The sequence below is a fragment of the Lagopus muta genome, chromosome 1, assembly GCF_023343835.1.
Source record: "Lagopus muta isolate bLagMut1 chromosome 1, bLagMut1 primary, whole genome shotgun sequence".
Taxonomy (NCBI): Eukaryota; Metazoa; Chordata; class Aves; order Galliformes; family Phasianidae; genus Lagopus; species Lagopus muta.
The window spans coordinates 73,615,749-73,636,981 of record NC_064433.1 but is presented as its reverse complement, the minus strand read 5'-3'; the positions used below and the strand labels follow the sequence as shown (position 1 = coordinate 73,636,981).

The following is a 21,233-nucleotide window of genomic DNA, read 5'->3' as shown; positions in this document are numbered from 1 at the left end:
TCCTTAAAGGGAAGGTTGAAACTAGATGGCCTTTGAAGTCCCTTTCAACCTAAGCCATTCAATGAGTTTATGTTTTATGTAATGGCCTTTTATAGGTGCTGGGGCACTGATAAACAGTGCACTTAGTGAAAGATACCGTGCAGGCATCCCTGTGCTGGTCAGGACATCTGTGCATTGGGAAATCCAGTTGTGCCTGCCCAGCTCTGTGCCTCAGTATCAACTGCTGGTGCGGCACAGCCTTGGAGCGAGCATTTCCAAAACAGAGATTCTGAGGCTTTCCACCTCACAGACAAGGGACCTAAAAGCCTTACACTTCTAAAGGCCTTAGACACTAATTTTGTCAACAAAGGGAAGACTGATTTTTTTATTCCACAATTGTGTTATTCAAATGACATTTTCCAAAATAAAAAGTATGTTTTAATTCTTTTTTTTTTTTCTTTCTCAAGGATTCAACATGTAGCTTGTATTAGCTTTTATTTTAAAATTACAGTATCTCCGTACACGTAGCTGTAATCATGGTAGGTCTGTTGTGAATCTTTCTCTTATATACAATATATTTGTATCTGTGTACTGCAAATAAAGCTGGTAAAAATTGAAGAAAATTTTTTGTTTGTTTGTTTGTTTTGGTAATAAGAGGAAATACAATTCATTGTATTATTTCTGTTGAAGGAAAAAAATAATAGCTCTCAGTGTATATTTCAACCTACCCTAAACACAGATCAATTGTTCACACCTCCCACTAAGATTGTGAACTTTTCTTTAATATTATGATTCTCTGTGAAATTGTTATTACAAGTATAGATTAAAATCTTCGTGGCTATATACTTCAAGCCCCAAAATCCTCAGGCAGTTAGGTGTATTTTCCGTTTAAACAATTGTTTCAAGCTCTCATGGAGAAAAGCTCAGAGCACGTTTTGAGAATAATGACTGTGGTGATATCTGCTTGTTTATGTGCAAGTTCTGAAACTCATATGAGTTGTTGCATACCCCTTAATGGGGTCTTAACTCTCCAAACCTCTAGTCTGTACCTGGATTTAGCTTCAGCTACTGTGTGGAAAAGGAGGATAAGCTCTCAGCTTTTTGCATCTCTACCATTGCAGGACTAACCATGTGAGCAACATCTCAGGCAGTGAAACCATTGTTAGGTTATGATCTTCTTAGTCCCTTTCTTTTCCCCTGATGTTCTTTTCCTCTGTTCGTTTCTCTATCCAGAGTAGTGCTTGGGCTCATGGGATTCTCAGTACCAATACCCAGTAAGAGCTCTACTACCACCATTCTATCTCTTGTCATCTCATCTAGTATTAGAAAGAGACTCATTTACGTTGAGAAAATTGAGGCTGATGAAAACGTTAGAGTACAAGTTGTGATTTTTCTGTCATGAAATATCCAAATGCTTTTCACATTATCATTTGTAAATGTAGACTTTCTCTGTCAGCTGCCTTCTCAGGGCTTTCTAACTTGTCCATTGAAATCTATGGCAGAATAGATCTTTCAGCAGAAGATCTTTTCTAGCAGACATCAACGCAAGCTTTCCTTGACTAAAATAGATTTCTTATGCATTAATTAACTCTATGCAATTCGGTTTCTAAGCTTAGGAAAATCTCCAGTCGTCTTGTTCTGGCATGCCTCCTCTTATCTTGCCGTGCTTTCAACCTTTGAAGGTAAAATATAATTTGACTTGTCTTTACAGATTCCTGTAATTGCTTAAATCACATAGATATTGCTAGGTAAAGATGACAGTATGTTTCCTTTCTTTATTACTGAGGGTTTCAGCAAGCTGGGTTTTTAAAATGCACTTTGGAGTTCTCTGGATGACGCCTTTTTCCTTAATGGCATCCTAGCCGATTCTACATGTTATCACCCAGATTGAGTGTACAAAGTAACTTTATTGTCCTGTAGCCCATCTTTTCATTCATGCCTACCTATTGTCATAGGTTTTAAATGTAGGTAACCCTTTATAAGTCTCTACATCTTTAAAATCAATGATTTCCTCTCTCTAATGAGAGAGACCTGTAGTTGAATAATTATATACTTCACTGGTAGTTTCTTAATACGCTTATTACCTGCTGGTGGTCATTACCAGAGTGATTCTTTTGGGTTTGGACTTGCTATGTAATGTTTTTCCAGCCTGCAAATAAATGGGAAATCAGGTGGTGAGACACCACAGATTCTTAATCAAAAGTATATACTGTGTATTTCTTTATATATAAGTACAACTAATTTGGGAAAGAAGCCACTTCGTGTATTTCCAAAAAATATCATTTCTTCTATTATTATCACTGAACACCCACCATGGCATATAGTTCCATGAGTCCACAGTTAGTTTCACAGCAGCTTGAGATTGCATTTATAACATCTGAGCATTTTTTATGCATAAAAAAATAGTAATTGCTCATCTCATCCACACATTCTTTACATGTTTAGCTAAACTTGTGCAGTACGATTATTTCAGAATTATGCATCTCCTCAGTTTCCTACTGTTAACAGAGCAACCAACTAAATCCTCATGCAGTCTTCTGGTTTTCCTCATTAATTTTGCTCACCCTTATCCATTCCCATTGCTAATATACTAGTATAATAGCGATCATAATATTACAATTCATACTAACAATCAATTTTTTGTTTGGTTGAGTTTTTTAATTTTTTTTTCCTGCAGCACATGGAAATATGGATTCCCTCCAGTGAGCCTTGCAAGATCTGCACATGCCTTGACAACAGAGAAGTAAACTGCACTCTTCGACCTTGCACTGCTATCAAAAGTAAGTTAGTTTAGCTCTGAGTACCATTGGTCTCAAACAGATTTTTGTTAACTTAGTGCTTTAGCTCTTATCTAAACTTAATTTATGGATGTTTCATTCTCACTCCAGCTGTGCAGTGTGGCCCCTGTGAAGTTCCTCGTCTGCGCAGGGACCCTAACCAGTGCTGCCCTGTGTATGAGTGTGGTAGGTTCTCATAAGCTGTTGGAATTTTCTTGGTATGTGTTTTCACTTGATCATTCAAAACTATACAACACAGTGTTTTTTTAAACCACTGAATTATCATCTATGTGGAAAAAAAAAGGCCTGAGGAAACTTCAAACTCGACTTTGCCCTTCTATAAGAGACGAAGAAAGGAAATAAGATAAGCTTCTTTTTTTTTTTTTCCTAAGTGACATCAGAAATTTTTTTTTCAAGAATGCATTTCTTTGTGATCTGGTGTTTTTTTTTTTTTATTTTATTTTTTTTTTTTTAACACGAAGTGTGTTAGAACTTCAGTCCTCATAACACAAACTTGAACTGTTCCCTAAGCTATTTTTGAAAATGATCACCGACCTGCTGAACACTAAATTGCATCAGATTTTAGGATAGCAATTGAGTGTAGGGAACAAGCATAATGGGAATGTACCTGAATGCATATAGCTTTTCTAGAAGATTTACTAGTCAGGCATGTTTTTTAAATACTATCAATTTCTCTTCTCAGTCTGTGATCTAGTTTCTTGTGATTTGCCTCCTGTCCCTGACTGCGAGTTTGGCCTACAGCTTGCTCTGACCAATCCTGGAGAATGCAGACCAAATTATACATGTGGTAAGATGTAGATAAATATTTAGCACTGAATAAAGTTGGAGCACTGCATATAAATAACACTGACAGTGACATTTATTCACAGCATTTTCCCTGTGGAAAGTTTTATTTGGGAGCCATTGGCCATGTAATGATTTCACGGACTTAGAAAAAAGTTGCTGTTGACACTTTCAAAAGTGTACTCACATTTGAATTAAGGAAATTGTGAACACCATATATGTGCTCTGAAATTTGTGTATATTTTGTAAATCTTTTTGTATTTATGAAAAGATACATATATGTTTGGCAAGATAGGACTTTCTTCTGAATCTCCAGTACAATCTCTGACCTGGGTCTTCTGTATTTGTTTTATTTATTATTATTTTAAGGAGATGTATAATAATTTGCAATAGCAATTAGTGCCTTACTAAGAACTGTCCTCTTCATTTGCAATGATCTGAAATTGTATTTGCTTAATCTTTCTTTGCTAGCTTGTAACAGAGAAGTGTGTAGTTTAGTTCAAAGACCTTTCTGCCCATCCCATCGGGAGCTGATTGTTCAGAAGACAGAGTGCTGTGACAAATATGAGTGTGCCTGCAACTGCAGTAACTCAACAATGACCTGTCCTCTTGGGTATTTATCCAGATCTCTCACCAATGACTGTGGCTGTATATCTACTACTTGTGTTCCAGACATGGTAAGGGAGGTGAACTAGAAATCCATAGATGAGATTATCTTTTATGTGTGAGGTGAAAGCACCGAAGGCAGTGGGTAGATAGATACAAACAAAACCCCAAACAGACTACCAGAAAATGATACATAGGCATTTTTCATTTGTGTGTGTGAGAAGAATGCACACTTGGAACCTACTGTAACTGTTTATTACAGTAATTTTATTCTGATGTAATCACTTGGTTTTGTGACTATGAGAAATTCAGATGATAATACATGCTCGTATATATTTATACATATATATAAAATCCACAAATATAATATATATAAATGTTATATCCATATATATGTACCAAATCCATATATACTATTATGACATTTTAGAGGTCTTCTTGAAATTTTTGGTTTGTTTCTGGATAACAGGTATGTGCTTTTGTTTCAGTACAATTACTGTATTTTAGAATTTTATATTTTCAATCAAATACTGACTTTATGTACATATTTACATCACCACAGACACAGTTTCTGTTCTTTGATTACCTTTGTAGGGGAGGCATTGTATCTTATGGGAACTATATTGCTAATTTCTTTTTATTTTTCTAAATTAGTATGTGGCTTGGTTAAAGTTACACTCATTCAAATACTTTTTTTTCCCTAATGCTGCCAATCATTTATTAAGTTATTATGTTATATTAATATTTAAGATAAGGTTGCTTAGAAGGGAGATTTCAGGGCAGTGAAACCTGTTCACTGGAGCAACCTTACATACTAGCTTAACATAGGGTTAGAGTGTCTTGCAGCTCAGGAGAAGTAGGCTTTATTTTCTGCTCATACATAGTTCAGCACCTTACATAAGTAATTTTGTTCCTTCTTTAATCAGTTTCTATGTCTATAAAATTAACAGACATATCTCTTTGATAGTACACTGTAAAATTGTAGCAAAAAGATGAGATAGCTGTCAAAAGTTTTGTGTGTGGGGGGGAGGGGGGCATCTTCTACAGGGTTCATTGTTTATCATTTCTAAATATTGGGTCCCATTATAATTCCAGTGAAACCTAGTCAGGCCTTGAATTGAGTTTTTATTTGACTCTGAACGCAAACAAAAAACTCCAATTCATTCATTACAAAACAGCAGCTTTGGCTGTTTATGTTCCTTTCCTCAACAGAATGATCTTAGTTTTGAGATTTGTAGCATATCTAGTGGCTTTAAAATATGACATAGAACTTATGGTAGGTTTCATGTGTTAATGAACAGCCTTTTAGAACTAAGTGTATCTTTACAACAGCAATGTGTTCTTTTATGTATAAATTGTTGCATTCAACAGGTGTGTGTGCACAATAACATTGTCTACCCCATCGGGAAAACCTGGAAAAATGGTTGCAAGGAATGTTCTTGCACTAGTATGAGAGATGATATTACAGGATTTCAGATGATGGAATGTCATGACAAAATATGTAACACATTCTGCTCTCGGGTGAGTAACATTTAAATCAGTGCACTACACTGATAGAGTACTGATGGGAATTGAAATGCTTTTAAACCTGTGAGCTTAGAGAAACTAAAAAAAATAGGAAGTGTAGCAATGAATTATCTTGGAAACGGAACCTAGGAGTGTCCAAGTCTTACTGACTTTATTTTAGGGTTATTGCTTCAGGATCAGATTCTGCTGACAAGAAAATCAGAATTGACCTAATTTTATCTTTTAGGTATTCAACTGCACCCTGACATGTCTATATTTTACTTCACTTGCACAATAAGTGTTCACAGTGCCCAAAGTTCGAGATGACTTAATTATAAGTGTAGTTCATTTTTTAAGGAGAATGTTTTAGATCTGTCTATTGTTAAGCTCTGTCAATTATAGCAGTAATAACAGACATGCTGTTGCCTTTGTTATGCTCAGACATCTGCCACATGCCTTAAAATGATGTGATCTATTTTTGAAAGCCCTCAAAATTATGAGTCGCTTTGTTATATTGATATAACTGGTTAATCAGGAGGAGACAAATATTCAGTAAACAAATTTGGCAGAGGAATTCTAGAAGAGTCAAAGGAATTGGTTAGAAGCCAGCAATACTTGCCAGTGTCATAGATTATGAAACTTTGGCCCTGACATGGTTGGTGCAAAGAAAAGTTCAAAATGTTTTTCATATTGCCTTTAAATAACCCAATTTATATCCTTAATATTCCACACCTTTAAATAATGTGGAGAATAAGGAATTTAAAAAGCACTGTAAAATTTAACATGATGTCTTAGAGTGATATTTAACATCTTTTGTCCATAATTCATGAGCATTTCCATGTTTTTGCTTCATGTGGTTAGCATGTAAGGGGACAGACAGTGAAGACAGTGGCACTATACAGCTCAGGTATGCATAAAATACAATAATAGAATAAAATCAGTAATAGAAGTGGCTGCCTAGCCACACAGTGACAACCTACACCCCTTACCCACTGACATCTGGTCAGAAGAATAGTTAAGCTATGAATACTGGAGACCACCACAAATACATCTTGCCTCGTTCTAAAATATTTTTCAGAATATATGTAAATTAATTAAGACTGTTCTTGATGGCAGTGGCTGATTTCATTCAGGTCATATTTGACCTGAAGAAGCTCCTTCCAACTTGATGATCAAGTGTTCACAATCTGTAAGTTCACCAAGGGTTGTGCAGGATCCATGTGAATTGGCAAGAACTGGGACATGTGAGATGCAGAGTATTCTCTGCAAATCTTTTTCTGACCCAGAAAAGGTGATTTAAAAAACTTCTTTTCCTAAGTGCAGAAGCAAAGATGAGCTAGCTAATGCTATGCAAAAGTTCAAGTTGTTTTTAAAATCTTGATTTTGGACTATATGTTTTATTAGCCCAGGAAAATTTGATGAGTTGACCAAGCAGCAGGTGTTCCAGTTGTGAGTTGATATTCAAACTACTTGCTGCTTTCTGTTATTAATTCCATTGCCAGTTTTAAGGCTGTAAAATGTCATTGTTGTCCATATCTTCTGACTTATGTGAAAATAGCTTACAGATTTTTACTTATGAATTAAAAAAAATCTAACCCACAAACAAACAAACATACTCTAAAAATAGCAATAAAAAATGCATAACAACATAATACATAACAATCCATCATTGTGATGAATGAATGGTGCTGCTGCTCTCCTGAATATGATCAAATTAAATGCAAGTCTGATCTGTTCTTTTAGCACATACAGAAACACTATAGAAGGAGGTGCTTAGATTAACAGTGAATATAGCCTTCTCATTTGCAAACAAGATGTGGTTTTGCTTTAATATGTATTATAGTCCTGTCACTTTTTCTACTGTCTCCTATCATTCTCGCAAAATATTGATAAAGCAAGTAGGTAATTGTCATAATTATTGCATCTGTCACTAGGAGAAGTGATATTTGTACATTGCTATTCTCCTGGAGCATTTTAGATAAACTTTTCACTTGAGAACATCAAAATAAAATGGCTGCTGATAAGTGGTGTCCCCAGGGCTCTGTGCTAGGACCAGTGCTCTTTAACATCTTTAATTTTTTTAAACTAAAAGAGAGTAGATTTTTCACTGAGAAGGTAGAGAGGTGCTGGAATCAACTGCCCAAAGATGTTGGGGTTGCCCCATTGCTGAAGATGTTCAAGGCCAGGTTGGATGCAGCCCAGGACAACATGATTTAGTGCCTGATATAGTAGTTGGCAACTCTGCTCATGGCAAGGGAATTGTTGGAACTAGGTGATGTTTGAGATCCCTTCCAACCCAAGCCAATCTATGATTCTGTGTGGTTCTATGAACGTTTGTACCCTATCTGCAAAGACATAGTGAATGATGGTTGTAATAGACTATGAAATTGTTGGCTTTAATGTCCAATATTTCAAGATGATATTTACCTTTGAAGGAGCATACTTTGACTTCTACATGTAAAACACGGAAGTAAATTGCTTAATAGTGTGTATATTAAGGAGGTCAAATAAACTAACTTCAAAGGAAGACTGTTGTTTGAGGATTAAAGATATTTAGGATCCTATTTAAAAACTGTGACAGTCTTGGTGGGAAGTATTTTCAAACATACTGCTTGCATTTTCAAGCATAATTTATTATGGAAGTTAGCAGGGGATACTTTAATGTTCTAGACACTTTTAAATAGAGAATTAAGTTCTCACCTGGTGAAAAGGATCTTATCTCCAGGGAAATCTCTAGAATTGTGCTGATTCATCACCACTGAAGATTTTGCATTCAGCATTTAAAGTTCATTTGTATCTATCCTATTATGTCTTTTGCTCTTTTCCTTCTCTTTCGTTCCTCTGGTTCTCTCTAGGGACTCTCATCTCAAAGTGTAAAAGTGAAATACTGGAGTCTTTGTAAAAATGCTGTGTGTTAAGAGATACTTTCTATCATTTATTTCCAATTTTGTGGTCCAGAAGGCAGCTGACAGAGTTCTGATCAAAACCTTAGTATCCATAAAAAGATTAACTTTGCGTCCTGAGCAACACTGGAATGAAAGCAGAAAACGCCCACATAAGCCAAGTCATAGTCTGTGTAGATCCTTCCTGCAGGTTTGAGTGGGCAATGAGACCACAGTGTGCATTCTCTGACAGCTACAGAATTAATCTGCAAGTCCCAGTTCAAAAGCAGGCAAAATTCCACCGCAATTCCACTCCTCACACAGAATGATGCCTTAATCTCTGCAATTAGATGTGATAAAACAGCCTGATCTAGCAGCAGAGCTGAGCACTTGTCAGGTTCTTTGTAGCAGCTGAGTATTATCACTGATGGGTTGAGTCAGCCAGAGGCATGTGATTCAAATGCTGCCTTGGGAGTTGTTCAGGAACTGGGAGCTGTGACCTCTCATGTTTCTTCCACTGAGGAGTCCTCAGATTTTGAATCCACTGAGCACCAAAGGGGCCACTTCAATAGGCTGAACTGTGTGAAACACAATTCACTGACAGTGTCTTAGTGGTATGCTTAAGTCTGCTGTATGGCATCTTGTTTAATTTGCTTTTTAGACTCTGATAATCACACAGGCTTTGTGAAATTTGAATCTTGTAGATGGGTTTTGCTTAGTCAAGATGCTGATTTTGTCTTGGGCAGCTTGTAGATTGTTATACCTCTGAGTTTGCCACGCGAACAAAAAATTGTACCCCCATGCTTCAGGTAGTTCACACACATATTTAGCTGTTAAAATGTCGTATAAAACAGAATAACGAATCACAGAATCACAGAATTGTAGGGGTTGGAAGGGACCTCCAGAGATCATCGAGTCCAACCCCCCTGCCAAAGCAGGTTCCCTACACCAGGTAGCACAGGTAGGCATCCAGGCAGGTCTTGAACATCTCCAGAGAAGGAGACTCCACCACCTCCCTGGGCAGCCTGTTCCAGTGCTCCGTCACCCTCACTGTAAAGAAGTTCTTGCGCACGTTTGTGCGGAACTTCCTATGCTGCAGTTTCCAGCCGTTTCCCCTTGTCCTGTCTCCACTCACCACTGAAAAGAGTCCGGCCTCACCATTCTGCCCCCCACACCTTAGATATTTATAGACCTGGATCAGGTCCCCTCTCAGTCTTCTTTTCTCAAGGCTGAACAGACCCAGTTCACTCAGCCTTTCCTCATAGGAGAGATGCTCCAGGCCCTTCACCATCTTCGTGGCCCTCCGCTGGACTCTTTCCAAGAGATCCTTGTCTTTTTTGTACTGGGGAGCCCAGAACTGGACGCAGTACTCCAGATGAGGTCTTACCAGGGCAGAGTAGAGAGGGAGGATCACCTCCCTCGACCTGCTGGCCGCACTCTTTTTAATGCACCCCAGGATGCCACTGGCCCTCTTGACCACAAGGGCACACTGCTGGCTCATGGCCAACCTGTCGTCCACCAGGACACCCAGGTCCCTTTCCGCAGAGCTCCCCTCCAGCAGGTCATCCCCCAACCTGTACTGGTGCATGGAATTATTCCTCCCCAGATGCAAGACTCTATACTTGCTTTTGTTAAACCTCATCTGGTTTTTTTTTGCCCAGCTCTCCAGCCTGTCCAGGTCTTGCTTAATGGCAGCACAGCCTTCAGGCGTGTCAGCCAATCCTCCCAACTTCGTATCATTGGCAAACTTGCTGAGGGTGGCCATCATCCCCTCATCAAGGTCATTGATGAAGATGTTGAACAAGACCGGACCCAGCACAGACCCCTGAGGAACACCGCTGGTTACAGGCCTCCAACCGGACTCTGCACCACCAACAACGACCCTCTGTGCTCTGCCAGTCAGCCAGTTCTCAACCCACCTCACTGTCCACTCATCTATCCCACACTTCCTCAGCTTTGTTATAAGGATGTCGTGGGGGACAGTATCAAATGCCTTGCTGAAATCAAGGTAGACTACATCCACTGCTCTCCCCCCATCCACCCAGCCAGTGACAACATCATAGAAGGCTACCAGGTTGGTCAAGCATGACCTCCCCCTGGTGAACCCTGACTACTCCTGATAACCTCTTCTTCTTCCAGTTGTCTGGAGATGACATCCAGTACAAGCTGTTCCATCACCTTTCCAGGGACAGAGGTGAGGCTGACTGGCCTATAAAATGCTCAACAGCAAAACATTACCCGCAAATCTACTTCAAACTCTGATCCTATTACAGAAGAAAGGTAGTGCTTGGGAATACTTAAGTAATTTCAGCTCAAAGTTGTTGACCACAATTGGAATGATTCTTATTTTCTTTGACATTTTTCCCATGAACTCTATTTTCACTGTAAGAACATTTTCACATCTGTATGGAAATCAGCGTTATTATATTTTGCCCCCTGGAGGCTGTCTAGTTGCTAAATATTAAGTATATTTTTTTCTAATTAGCATAATGTTCCTTGCTTAATTTCACTGGCATACTCTCACCTTTGAATACTTGGCTATTGGTTCAAGAGATGAAATGGTGCAATGCTCAGTCAGAATTGATCCCCAGACTTCTTATCTGACCTACCCCTTCCCTCTGCTTCAGCATGTTAAAAACCATCTGAATGCACTCAGACCTCAGACTGAATTCTAACCTTGAAGTCTCAGAGCTGGAGAAGTGTGGGTGTTAATTCATGCCCAAAATGCCACCAGAACAATTCTCATCTTGTATTTTCTTTTGTAAAATATTATTGGTATATTTATATACGTATACAAATAAAGACTTTTAAAACAAATAATTCTCACTTTTTTTTGTATCATTTAGGTGTAAAAGCGCATGTTTTCATGTAGTGATTCTCAAACAGATTTTTCTTCTTCCAAACTGGATTATTTGTATTCATATACAGTTTTCTGAGTGGTGAATTTCTTATTTGTAGTATCAGTGTATAGCCTTACAGTTCTGCTTTTAAAATACTTTCCTTAAAATGTTGCTAACATCAAGCCTTCAGCTCTGCGTTTTAATTTTTTCTTCTAATTTTCTCTTCTTTGATCAGCCAATGTTCTTCTTTTCTCCCTCAGGGATATAACTATATTGTTCAAGACGGGGAGTGCTGTGGGCGCTGCCAGAAAACTGCCTGTGAAGAGCAACCGTTCTGGTCTCGGGGTGATGCAGATCCTCGTTTATATGAGGTGAGATGATAACTGGGAGGACTTTTCCTCTCCTAAAACAAGTTCCCTGGCATTATTTTGTATTCCACAGAAGGAAACAAAGTCATTTTTCTTGTAAGGTTGGCAACGCTGAAAGCCAGTGGGTACTGGGCTTGTTACTTACTTAATTCCCTTAACAAGCAAACCCTCCCACCATCCCATTTCAGGCTCTAAGGAAGAAATCTTTTTTTTTTTTTTTTTTTTTAGAAAATTCATAATTTCACAAATGATAGTTAAAAAGAATTTTAATGGAAAAAATTTCTCTGGCTGTAGAAAATCTGTTTATCCTAATAATGGTGGATGGTGTGTACATTGAATATTTAGCTGCCTGAACTCTATGGTTCTGTTCAAATACTATGTCCCATTTTATGTGAGTTGAAATATCAGAATATCAGGAACTGAATGTGGATAGAAATATTAATTGCATCTGTCTATTGAAGGTGAAGGATTAATGTCAGGTCTGACTGTGGTTGTCTAGGCACACTTCTTTGTTCAAAAGAACAGCTTACTTTCAGTAGTGTCTCTTCCTTTAGTATTTATTTGTGTCCTTTCCAAAAAGACCAAAAATGGGAAATAAATACATGCAACTAGCCATTCAGAATATTCTGCAGAAAATCTATCACTCTGGATAACTAGGCCAATATTTTCTCTCTTTTTTCTCTTTATTTATGTTTAAATTCCTTCAGTTTATTCAGTTTATTCTGTCCCTAATCCAACTAACTGGCCGTGGCAAACCTTTGCCATCCCTTGTAGCATTAAATTACTTAATCTTACACAGAAATTTGGATTTGTTGAAGAAAGGCATAAACAGTAATTTAAAAGGTCTGAAAATAGAAGACCTTCTCCCCTTGTTTTTTTTTTCTCTGTTATTCATTATAGCATGTTTGCACTTATAGTTACATATCACTTTCATATATTTGGTATTGACTTTTAAATTACCTATTTTACAAAAGCAGTTTACTTCTGTCCTTTTCAAAATGTAAATGTATCATTTTACTGTCTGTTTCTAACCTGATTTCACCAAAGACATTTCATAATCTGGATCAGTATTATTCTCTGCTTCATAAATCAAGCCCTCAGAAGACCTTTTTTTTCTACATCCTGCTGTGTATTACTGGGTTCTGTTGTGTTAGTGGAATTACAGACACTTATACTCTGTTATCTTGTTCTTGCTGTGTACTCTTTCATCTCCTCTGTTGTCAGCAAAGAATGAACTGTCTAACAAACAGAAGGAAGAATATTCAGGAACTTTCTGAGCAGTGATGTTTGACTGCTTGGACGGGTCTGATTCTCACAGAATGGCTTGACTTGAAAGTGATCTTAAAGGTCACCTACTTCCAACCTCTCACATCACTTTTCTCGAAGTGAAATTAAAAGTGGAAGCATGCTGCCTCAAAGCAGTAATCAACCCTGCATGGCACTGAACTAGGGAGCATTTTCTTTCTGGCCTGCGTTGATATCTCTTCCCATTTACCTGCTTTATCTAACTCATGGATGACAATAACCAGCAGGAGACATCAACAAGATATAGTCTCTCCTATATTTGCAAGTTTTTTCTTATTTGTCTTTCTTTATTGTCTTTATTGTTCTTTCTTTATTGTCAAAGCCTGTTTTGGACCTTAGTGAAGCTGGTTTGCAGTAGGTTCCAGTGGAAAGATGGCCAGCTTGGCTGCTGAGTAGTGCAACACAACCAGCTACCAGGAATAAATGTAAACTTAAATCTATGTAAACACGCATTTTCTTCTTTGAACGTTATTTCACCTGCCTCTTTCATTTCCTTACCTTAAAAACCAAGCAGAAAACTATTTTGTAAACATATCGTCACAGTATGGGCTTGCGAAGAGCTTTTGAGTGACAGGTTGTTCCCAAAGCAGTGGATGTATATTCTGCAAACTAATGCTTTGACTAGGGTGCCCTTCACTTTGTTTAGTGACACAAAAACTGCTGCCTGTATTTAATCCTTTTACACTTTCCTGTCAGGTTGGTACGGAGTGGCAATCCCCCTTCAATAGATGCATAATTAATGAGTGCGTCCGAGTGAATGATGAGGTTTTTGTGCAGCAAAAGAATCTGTCCTGCTCTCATATGGATGTACCTGACTGTCCAGATGGAACTCAATTACGCTGTGACGAAGTAATAGACTGCTGTCCTTCGTGCAGATGTGGTAAGGAATTATGTATGACGAATGACAAATGAAATTAGTAAAGAGTTAATCATCTCATGTGCCAATCTCCTGTTTTACAGTGGCAATTTCAAAAGTATATCCTATGCAAGTGTAATATCACTTTCAAGCTATCCTGCATAATTTAAGCATTGACTATAGTAGCTCCTGCTGCTATTATTTTCTCTTTCTAAACAATGTTCTCAGTTTCCTTTTGAATTACTATTGTTACTACTTAGAGAGACATGCCAGGCTATGTCTGAACAGCAAGTTACAGCACTAGCTTGTGTTGTTAAGCAGTTACTACAAGGTCTTGACATGCTTTTGACCTAGAAAGGTGCAATGCTGTTACCAACATCAGTGTTGTAATCCTTATGAACAGGGAGTTTTCATGTCATTATGCGTTCTGGACATCTGAGTGTTATAGTGGTGGCCATTTACTCGCATATACTTACAGCAAAAATAGATATAAAAAAGATTTGGCTGTTTGGACGCAGTCTGGGTAGACTCTCAGTCACATATAATTTACAGGTATTTGGGACAACCTCATGGGAAGGAACTTCAGTGGAAGAAGGAAGAGAAATAAGTGTTGTAACTTGCTGAAAACTTTTGAGTGTGTTTTCTGAGAATGTGAGGATAGAAACAGAGGGGGAAATCTACATAATAAATAAATTTAAGAAAAGGTTAGGGAAAGAAATAACAAGCAGTTCAACAAGGGATATTTGGAGGCAAGGGATGTTTGGATGTGGATATCGGTATAACTGACAAATTATTACTTTTCAAATTATAATGTTAGAATGTAAAATTGTATTTATTTTCGCTGAACCTGGATTTAGATATCCTCAGTTGGAACTTTAATGAATAAAGAATATATACTTCTGCTTTATTAAGTCCAAGTAACAGCACATTAAATGCAACGTTATCATCTCTTTCAGTACCCATGAATGGTTGTCCTTTGAATGGCACTCTTATTGGGGTAAGATAAGCTTCTTTTTATTTGCTTTAGTGATAAGACACTTAGCTCATTTGAATGGGCTTTTGAAGAAAACAGGCTTGCTCAAATACACATAAGTGTACAGGGCAGCTTTTCTCAGCCAGAATCCCTACCAGTGAGGCAAAGCAATCATAGGAGTTCCACATGTGCACAATGCTGCCACAAACTTTCTTGTATGACAAGTGAGCATCTCTGCAAAATAGGGAAAGTCATGTGATCTTATCTTGAAAGGATGTTCAGAAAATACGTGCTTAGAAACTGTGCTAATTTGCATTGTGTAATGACTTACAGGCTACCAGACACACAGGAAATTGCCTATGATGGATAATCTCTAAGGTGGTTCTTACCAATCTCAGGGAAGGGAATGCTTCTTGTATTCTACCAAGAGAATGAGAAAGATTAAGAAAGGGTAGAGATTCTTGTTCCACCTGTGTGGAAGGAGGACTCTCACTCCTTAGTAGCAGGAATAGGAAAGCTAAGCTCCTGCTTGCCTTCGGTGCCATTTTAAAATCTCTGCTGATCTCAGCTCAGAGAAAGTTTTTGTCTCAAGTGCATATTAGTGGATAGATAAAGATGTGTTTTACCCAGTCCATGACAGTGGGAAGGATTGTAGTTAAACATCTGATCTCATGTTGAATCTTTGGAGAGCTCTGTCAATAGGCCATTATTCCCCTAAATCCATGTTCTGGCATCACCTCTGGTGTCAGACAGCTCTCTCAACATCCTCGGGGGAAACAGGTGCTCTTTATTCATTTAACCTAAATTTTAACCTACACATTCCTTTTTTTCATTTATTGATAAAGTATATTGATAAAGTCCAAATCTCTTTGGACTCTCAAAGAGCAAAACTCTTTGCTTTTTTGAGCAGAGAGCACCTCTCTCCATCTATTGCTTCCATTTTGGATTTTTTTTAATATTTAGTAGGTATAAGTTCTTCATTTTGTTAGAGCTTAAGCCGTTAAACCTCCATCATTCTGTATAGATAACTTCCCTGTAGAATTAAATTCAAGGAATAACTATGCCTTTCTACCTGAATGCTGGAAGAAGGGCTTTAAAGTGGTTAAATCTTAAATAGATTGCTTTCTCTTTGATTCCTCTATTTGTCTCCTCTACAGTATGTTGAGAGACAAAGCCTTTCATAAAAAACTTTCTTGTAAAGAGTACAGTTCAGTAGAATTCAGTAAAATTGTCAGCTCCTGACATCTGTTGTCATAGATTGTGTGGATATAAATTTATAAATAAAATTCTGTGCTGCAAAAAGAAGGTATCTTTCCAATTGCATGCTGTTATTTGATTAACAGATAATTTTTTCTCTTCCAACAAAATGTTGACTGGATTTGTCAGAGTCCTTATTCTGTTTTCAAGTATTTAAAAATATTTTAAGTACAACATTAGAAATTTTTGAGAAAGCTCTTATTAAGAGCTCTTATTAAGAATTTTGAAGATAAAAAGTAAAATCTTTAAATTTGTCAAATACTGAAAAAAATTCTGTCTTAATAAAATTTCCCAAATTATCATGAATTCATGGTGTGACACAGTTGCGTTATGATTCGTTTTTGTTTGCTATTTGGACCTCTATAAAACCTTATTTTTTTAATCCAGGTTTTAAAATGTTTCATTTGTCTTTTTGACAATTAGCCATTTTATCAAACACAGTCTGTGAAAGATTTTGAGGGTATAGGTAGGCCTCAGCTGCTGTATTGCTTCAATGCTTCTCCTTTTGCACTGTATCAGGCACCTAGCATTCAGCAACACAGTTAGTAACATTTTTTCAGAGTGGAGAGAAGAGTGTGAAATTTGAATGGAGATATGAATTTTGGAAGCTATCTGGACAAAATGGACATTTTAGTGGGAAAAAAAAGGATAAAAGTATTTTGTGGATTTTAAATTAGAACTTGTTTAATGCATACTTTTTTTTTGTTTTGTTTTGTTTTCATTCAATTACTTCTTTTAAGCTGATTAGCTGTACGTCTGAAATTTTTTTGAGCAGCTGGGGTTACCACAGCTTTATCTTAGTCTACTTCTTACGTCAGTAACTGTTTTAGAGCTCTGGTCGGGAAGGGAGATGTTTTGCTCACAGAAGTTTGTACTTCCAGGATTTCAAACCCTTTATTCTGTGTCCTTTAATAATAGGTTTCAGATTTCATTTTAAATCAGGGAAAAACTTTGCTCTATTAACTCATTCAGTGAATAGTTCAAAGTTTTGAGTCATTTACTGCAGTGGTTAACTGTGTAATTCAGTGTATCATATTCACTCCACTGTTCTTAAAAATATGGTGAGCTTTCCTGCAGAATTCCAAGCAGGTGTTTGTAGTTACTGGAAGGATTATCTGCATCACTCATCTGTTTTCTCAGGCATTTATTGAGTTCTAGTTTTGTAGGAGATCTGAACAGATCTTGGCTTTATGCATGTAATTTTATTTGCACTGAGAAGCACTGGGCTAGCAGATGTTGACATTTTATTCTATGCTAGCCAAGAAAACACATGATAGCTGTGTGTTATATGAAGGGAAAAAGTCATATCAATCTATTGTTTCACTCATTTCTGTTATCCTAAGCTATGTTTGCTCACAAAATATCATTATTAAAGTCCATTTGCATGCTGATTGCTAAACACTATAAAAAATTATAAAACTAAGCTGTAAGAGAAATTTTGGATCAAAGTAAATCTTTCCTCCATTTTTGTGTGCTTTGTTCTAACTAGTGTTTCTAGTATGCACTTCATTTCTGCCCATAACAGTGATTTTTGGATAGCTCACCTTTACTTATCTTTTTCTATAAAATTGTAATTTTTAAACCATCCAATCAGCATAGCAATTGTTATATCAGTTGTGGTTTTTTAGATCCTTTCTTCATGATATGAAAGCCTGTGTTGCTAAGGAATTTTGTGTAAACATTCACATCTAGAGGAACTGAATTAAGTATGTTTATAGCTAAAAAGATGGAGGAGGGCTGGAGCACCCCCCCTGTGAAGAAAGGGATTTGGGCTTGTTTAGCTTGGAGAAGAGATGGCTCTGGGGAGACCTCACTGTTGCCTTCCAGTACTTGAAGGGAGCTTGCAAGCAGGAAGGGGATCAACTTTTTACATGGTCTGATAGAGACAGGACAAAGGGTAATGCCTTTACAGTAGAAGAGAGGAGATTTAGGTTAGACATAGGAAGAAATTTTTTACTCAGAGGGTGGAACAGGCTGCTGAGAGAAGGATGCCTCATCCCTGTAGGTGCTCAGTGTCAAATTTAATGGGGTCCTGGGCAGCCTGATCTCCTGATTAGTAACCCACTACAGCTGTGCTATTATCAGCGAACCAAATGACCTTTAGGGGCCATAAATTCTGTACTGGAACTGTCATTCTGATATACAAACCCTTTCCAATGTTAAGAGTAGACAAAACAATGTGTTTTGTATATTTGCTTGCCTGTGTGTGCCTTCATGTCTGAATTCATTCAGTTCTTTCAACTCTCTAGATATTCGTAATAGAAAGTTAAATTGGTACAAGTGAAGGATCTTATACTGAAATTTCAAGCTAAATTATTAAAATACTGGTATCTTCCCATCAGAATTAAAACCTCCATCATATTGTTCATGGTGGATCTTTTTCCTAGAACTCTACAAAACAAAAATAAGTCATTTCTTTTGTTAGTGCTCTATTAAAAACCACTGAGCTCTAAAGACAGCTGTTGTGCTGAGGTCTAGTGAATGTAATTAATATTCTTTATTCAAAACATTTTTTCTTCAGTGGGTATGAACTACCCCTAAATCTATTACCTTTACACAGTTGCTCTGGTTAACTTCTTAATTTTGCTCCATTTGTTCCAGGAATGTCTACTTGTGTGTAATAAAAAAATGAAATTATGGTTACTTGTAGTATGAGACACAGGAAATTCCTGTTCTCTGAGAAATCAGCAGTGAAATTCCATTTTGAAGCCTACTCAAAGCTTTTGTCATGCAATATTCGGTGTCTGTTTATTAGTTTTCAGATGTTCTTTGTGCAATCTTTCATGCACTCCACCAATTTTGTCCACTTAGCCAAAGCAGTTTATTATTTTGAGGTTAAAATGAAAGGCTATGTGCTTTAGAGGCAGAAAGAATTTGGATTTAGAATTTCTTTAATCCAGTTGTTAACTCCACATCCTATCCTTTCCTATCTAGAAGTGTGGCATTTTCCACTCTACATTTTAATGTCATTTTTGCTTACTTTCAAAAAGGTGATAGAATTAAGAAAACAATGCTGCAAAAAAGTTCTCTGCCAGTTCAGTCACTGATTTTCTTGTAACTGAGGGAGTCCAGTGCATCATTCAGTAACTGCTTTCTGTTTGTTTTTCTCCTTCTACTCTTGCCAATTTTAAACTTTTAAGCCTCCAGGGATTCTAAGTAGTTGTGTTTTTTTTTTTTTTTTTTTTTTTTTTTTTTTTAATATAGAAACAATAACAAGTAATTTTTGTTCATGAATGGTTAGCTGTGATGGCTCAAGAACAAAATATTGTTGGTGAACTGATTCATAGCACTTGAGAAAAATGAACTGGTGGGAACCACCTAACACATAGTAAGGACAACTCATGACAAAATCTTTCTTACTGTTTTCAAAGATTCCTTCCTTCCTTGCTAGTTCTGTAATTAAGGAAGTAATCATAATGCCATTTTGGAAATAACAGAATTCTAAATGATTTACTAGAAAAATAGGCTTCTGCTTTGCTGCTTGTTGGGAGATTGTAGATGTAAAATTTGGATCTCTGGAAAATGAGGGCATTGATTTTTCTTTCTCTTGCAAACACTTGAAGAACTTTGCTTAATGAAAGATAGTTAACACAGATAAAATTGCTCATTTGTTTGAGTTTTGCTTGAGACAGACTCTGACAAGCCATTTCTAATGTTTCAGCCTTGGAAACGCATGATGGTGGATCAATGCACAACTTGCATCTGCTCCCTCCAGTCAGTGTCTTCTTCTCGGAGATACAGTCTGACATGTACAAAATTCAGCTGTGAACCATGCCCAACAGTAAGTGCAAGTATTCTGGATGCTCTAATTAAGAGTATCTGATGATAAGATCTTCACTGTATATACCAGGTTTTTTTTGTACAACTCAGGCTACTTACCTTTTGGGCAAAATGAGATATTAGAAATCACTGTTACAGGAAGTGCTGTAACTACTATGGGTCCTTTCCTACATTTTCTCTGTCCATCTAGGAACTGACAGCTCAGACAGAATCTTCCTCCTTCAGGACTTTCCTGTGACTATTTCCAAATTGTCTAATAGCTGAACCCAGTAGTAATTTGAAGTGATTATCACTATTAGTTTCACTGGCCTTTTTGAAGTCTGCTGATGCTTCATGCATTCATTAGCAATGAATAAGCTTGGCAAACAGCTCTCATTTGTACTCTGCTGACCAACAGTGTGACTGGAGTGCATGAGTAGTTTGCTGGATCATATATATATTTTTTCTTTTAGTGTTAACAATTCAAAATGAGGGAGATCTAAGCAAATTGCAGAGGCTGCTTCTGTCTCCCCCTGTCCAAAGAACACAGAGCAGCAACTAAATTTCACAGAAAATGTTTAAATGCCCTCTTCTCTCTGCCTTTCCCAGTGTGGTGAATGGAGTCCAATGGGTCCACACAAACCCACAGCCTGTGCAAGCAATGGCCATTGCATCACAAACACATCTCTGACACAGTCATATGGGATTCCTGGTTGATATCTAGGAGAAGAATAGATCAACAGAGTCCTTGCAAAAGGAGGGGACAGTGTCATGGGGAAGGCTGGTAGAAGTTGGAAGGAAAAAGTAGTAAATCAAACTTCCACTATGCCAGCTGCACTAGTAAACAAAACAGAACACAACTACAGCCTCAAGTTATGACCTGCAACCCCTGATATTGATTAATCATTAGAAGTGTCCCAGCTAGCTTGTCTTACAAATAATTAAATAGGCAGAGGTTATTTGTTGACCTCTGTTTCCTACACAAACTAGAAACAGCCAGTCTCTTTTATTGGGAGAAGGCAATTTAGACATACACATATGTGTTCCATTAGTCTGTTGGTTGAGAAAACAGGCCTTGACTCTGTTCATTTGTACCAAGTGACAAAGGGATGAATGTGGAATGTAGATCTGGATCCTAATATTGCCACTCATATAAGATACGATTTTAGACACACACTCCTGAAGAGAAAATAAATGATGAACCTTGGTGCTGAACATCTTTGTCTCTTTCACAAAATGTAACCTGGTAGATAAATGACAAAAGATATACTAAAATGAATCTGTGACCAGTAACATGTGTGCACGCATATGTTCACACACA

General features: G+C 37.3%; 1 protein-coding gene across 2 annotated transcripts in view; it reads left to right on the top strand.

The window, feature by feature from the left end:
• VWF (von Willebrand factor) overlaps positions 1 to 21,233 on the top strand; it is a 151,722-nt gene that overhangs the window by 118,624 nt on the left and 11,865 nt on the right. For both annotated transcript variants that reach the window (XM_048934565.1, XM_048934566.1), the window contains exons 39-47: positions 2,657 to 2,759; positions 2,868 to 2,942; positions 3,460 to 3,564; positions 4,032 to 4,237; positions 5,538 to 5,687; positions 11,655 to 11,765; positions 13,764 to 13,947; positions 14,880 to 14,920; positions 19,815 to 19,934. In XM_048934565.1, coding sequence (XP_048790522.1) covers positions 2,657 to 2,759; positions 2,868 to 2,942; positions 3,460 to 3,564; positions 4,032 to 4,237; positions 5,538 to 5,687; positions 11,655 to 11,765; positions 13,764 to 13,947; positions 14,880 to 14,920; positions 19,815 to 19,934 — 1,095 coding nt within the window. The remainder of the gene's footprint in view (positions 1 to 2,656; positions 2,760 to 2,867; positions 2,943 to 3,459; positions 3,565 to 4,031; positions 4,238 to 5,537; positions 5,688 to 11,654; positions 11,766 to 13,763; positions 13,948 to 14,879; positions 14,921 to 19,814; positions 19,935 to 21,233) is intronic.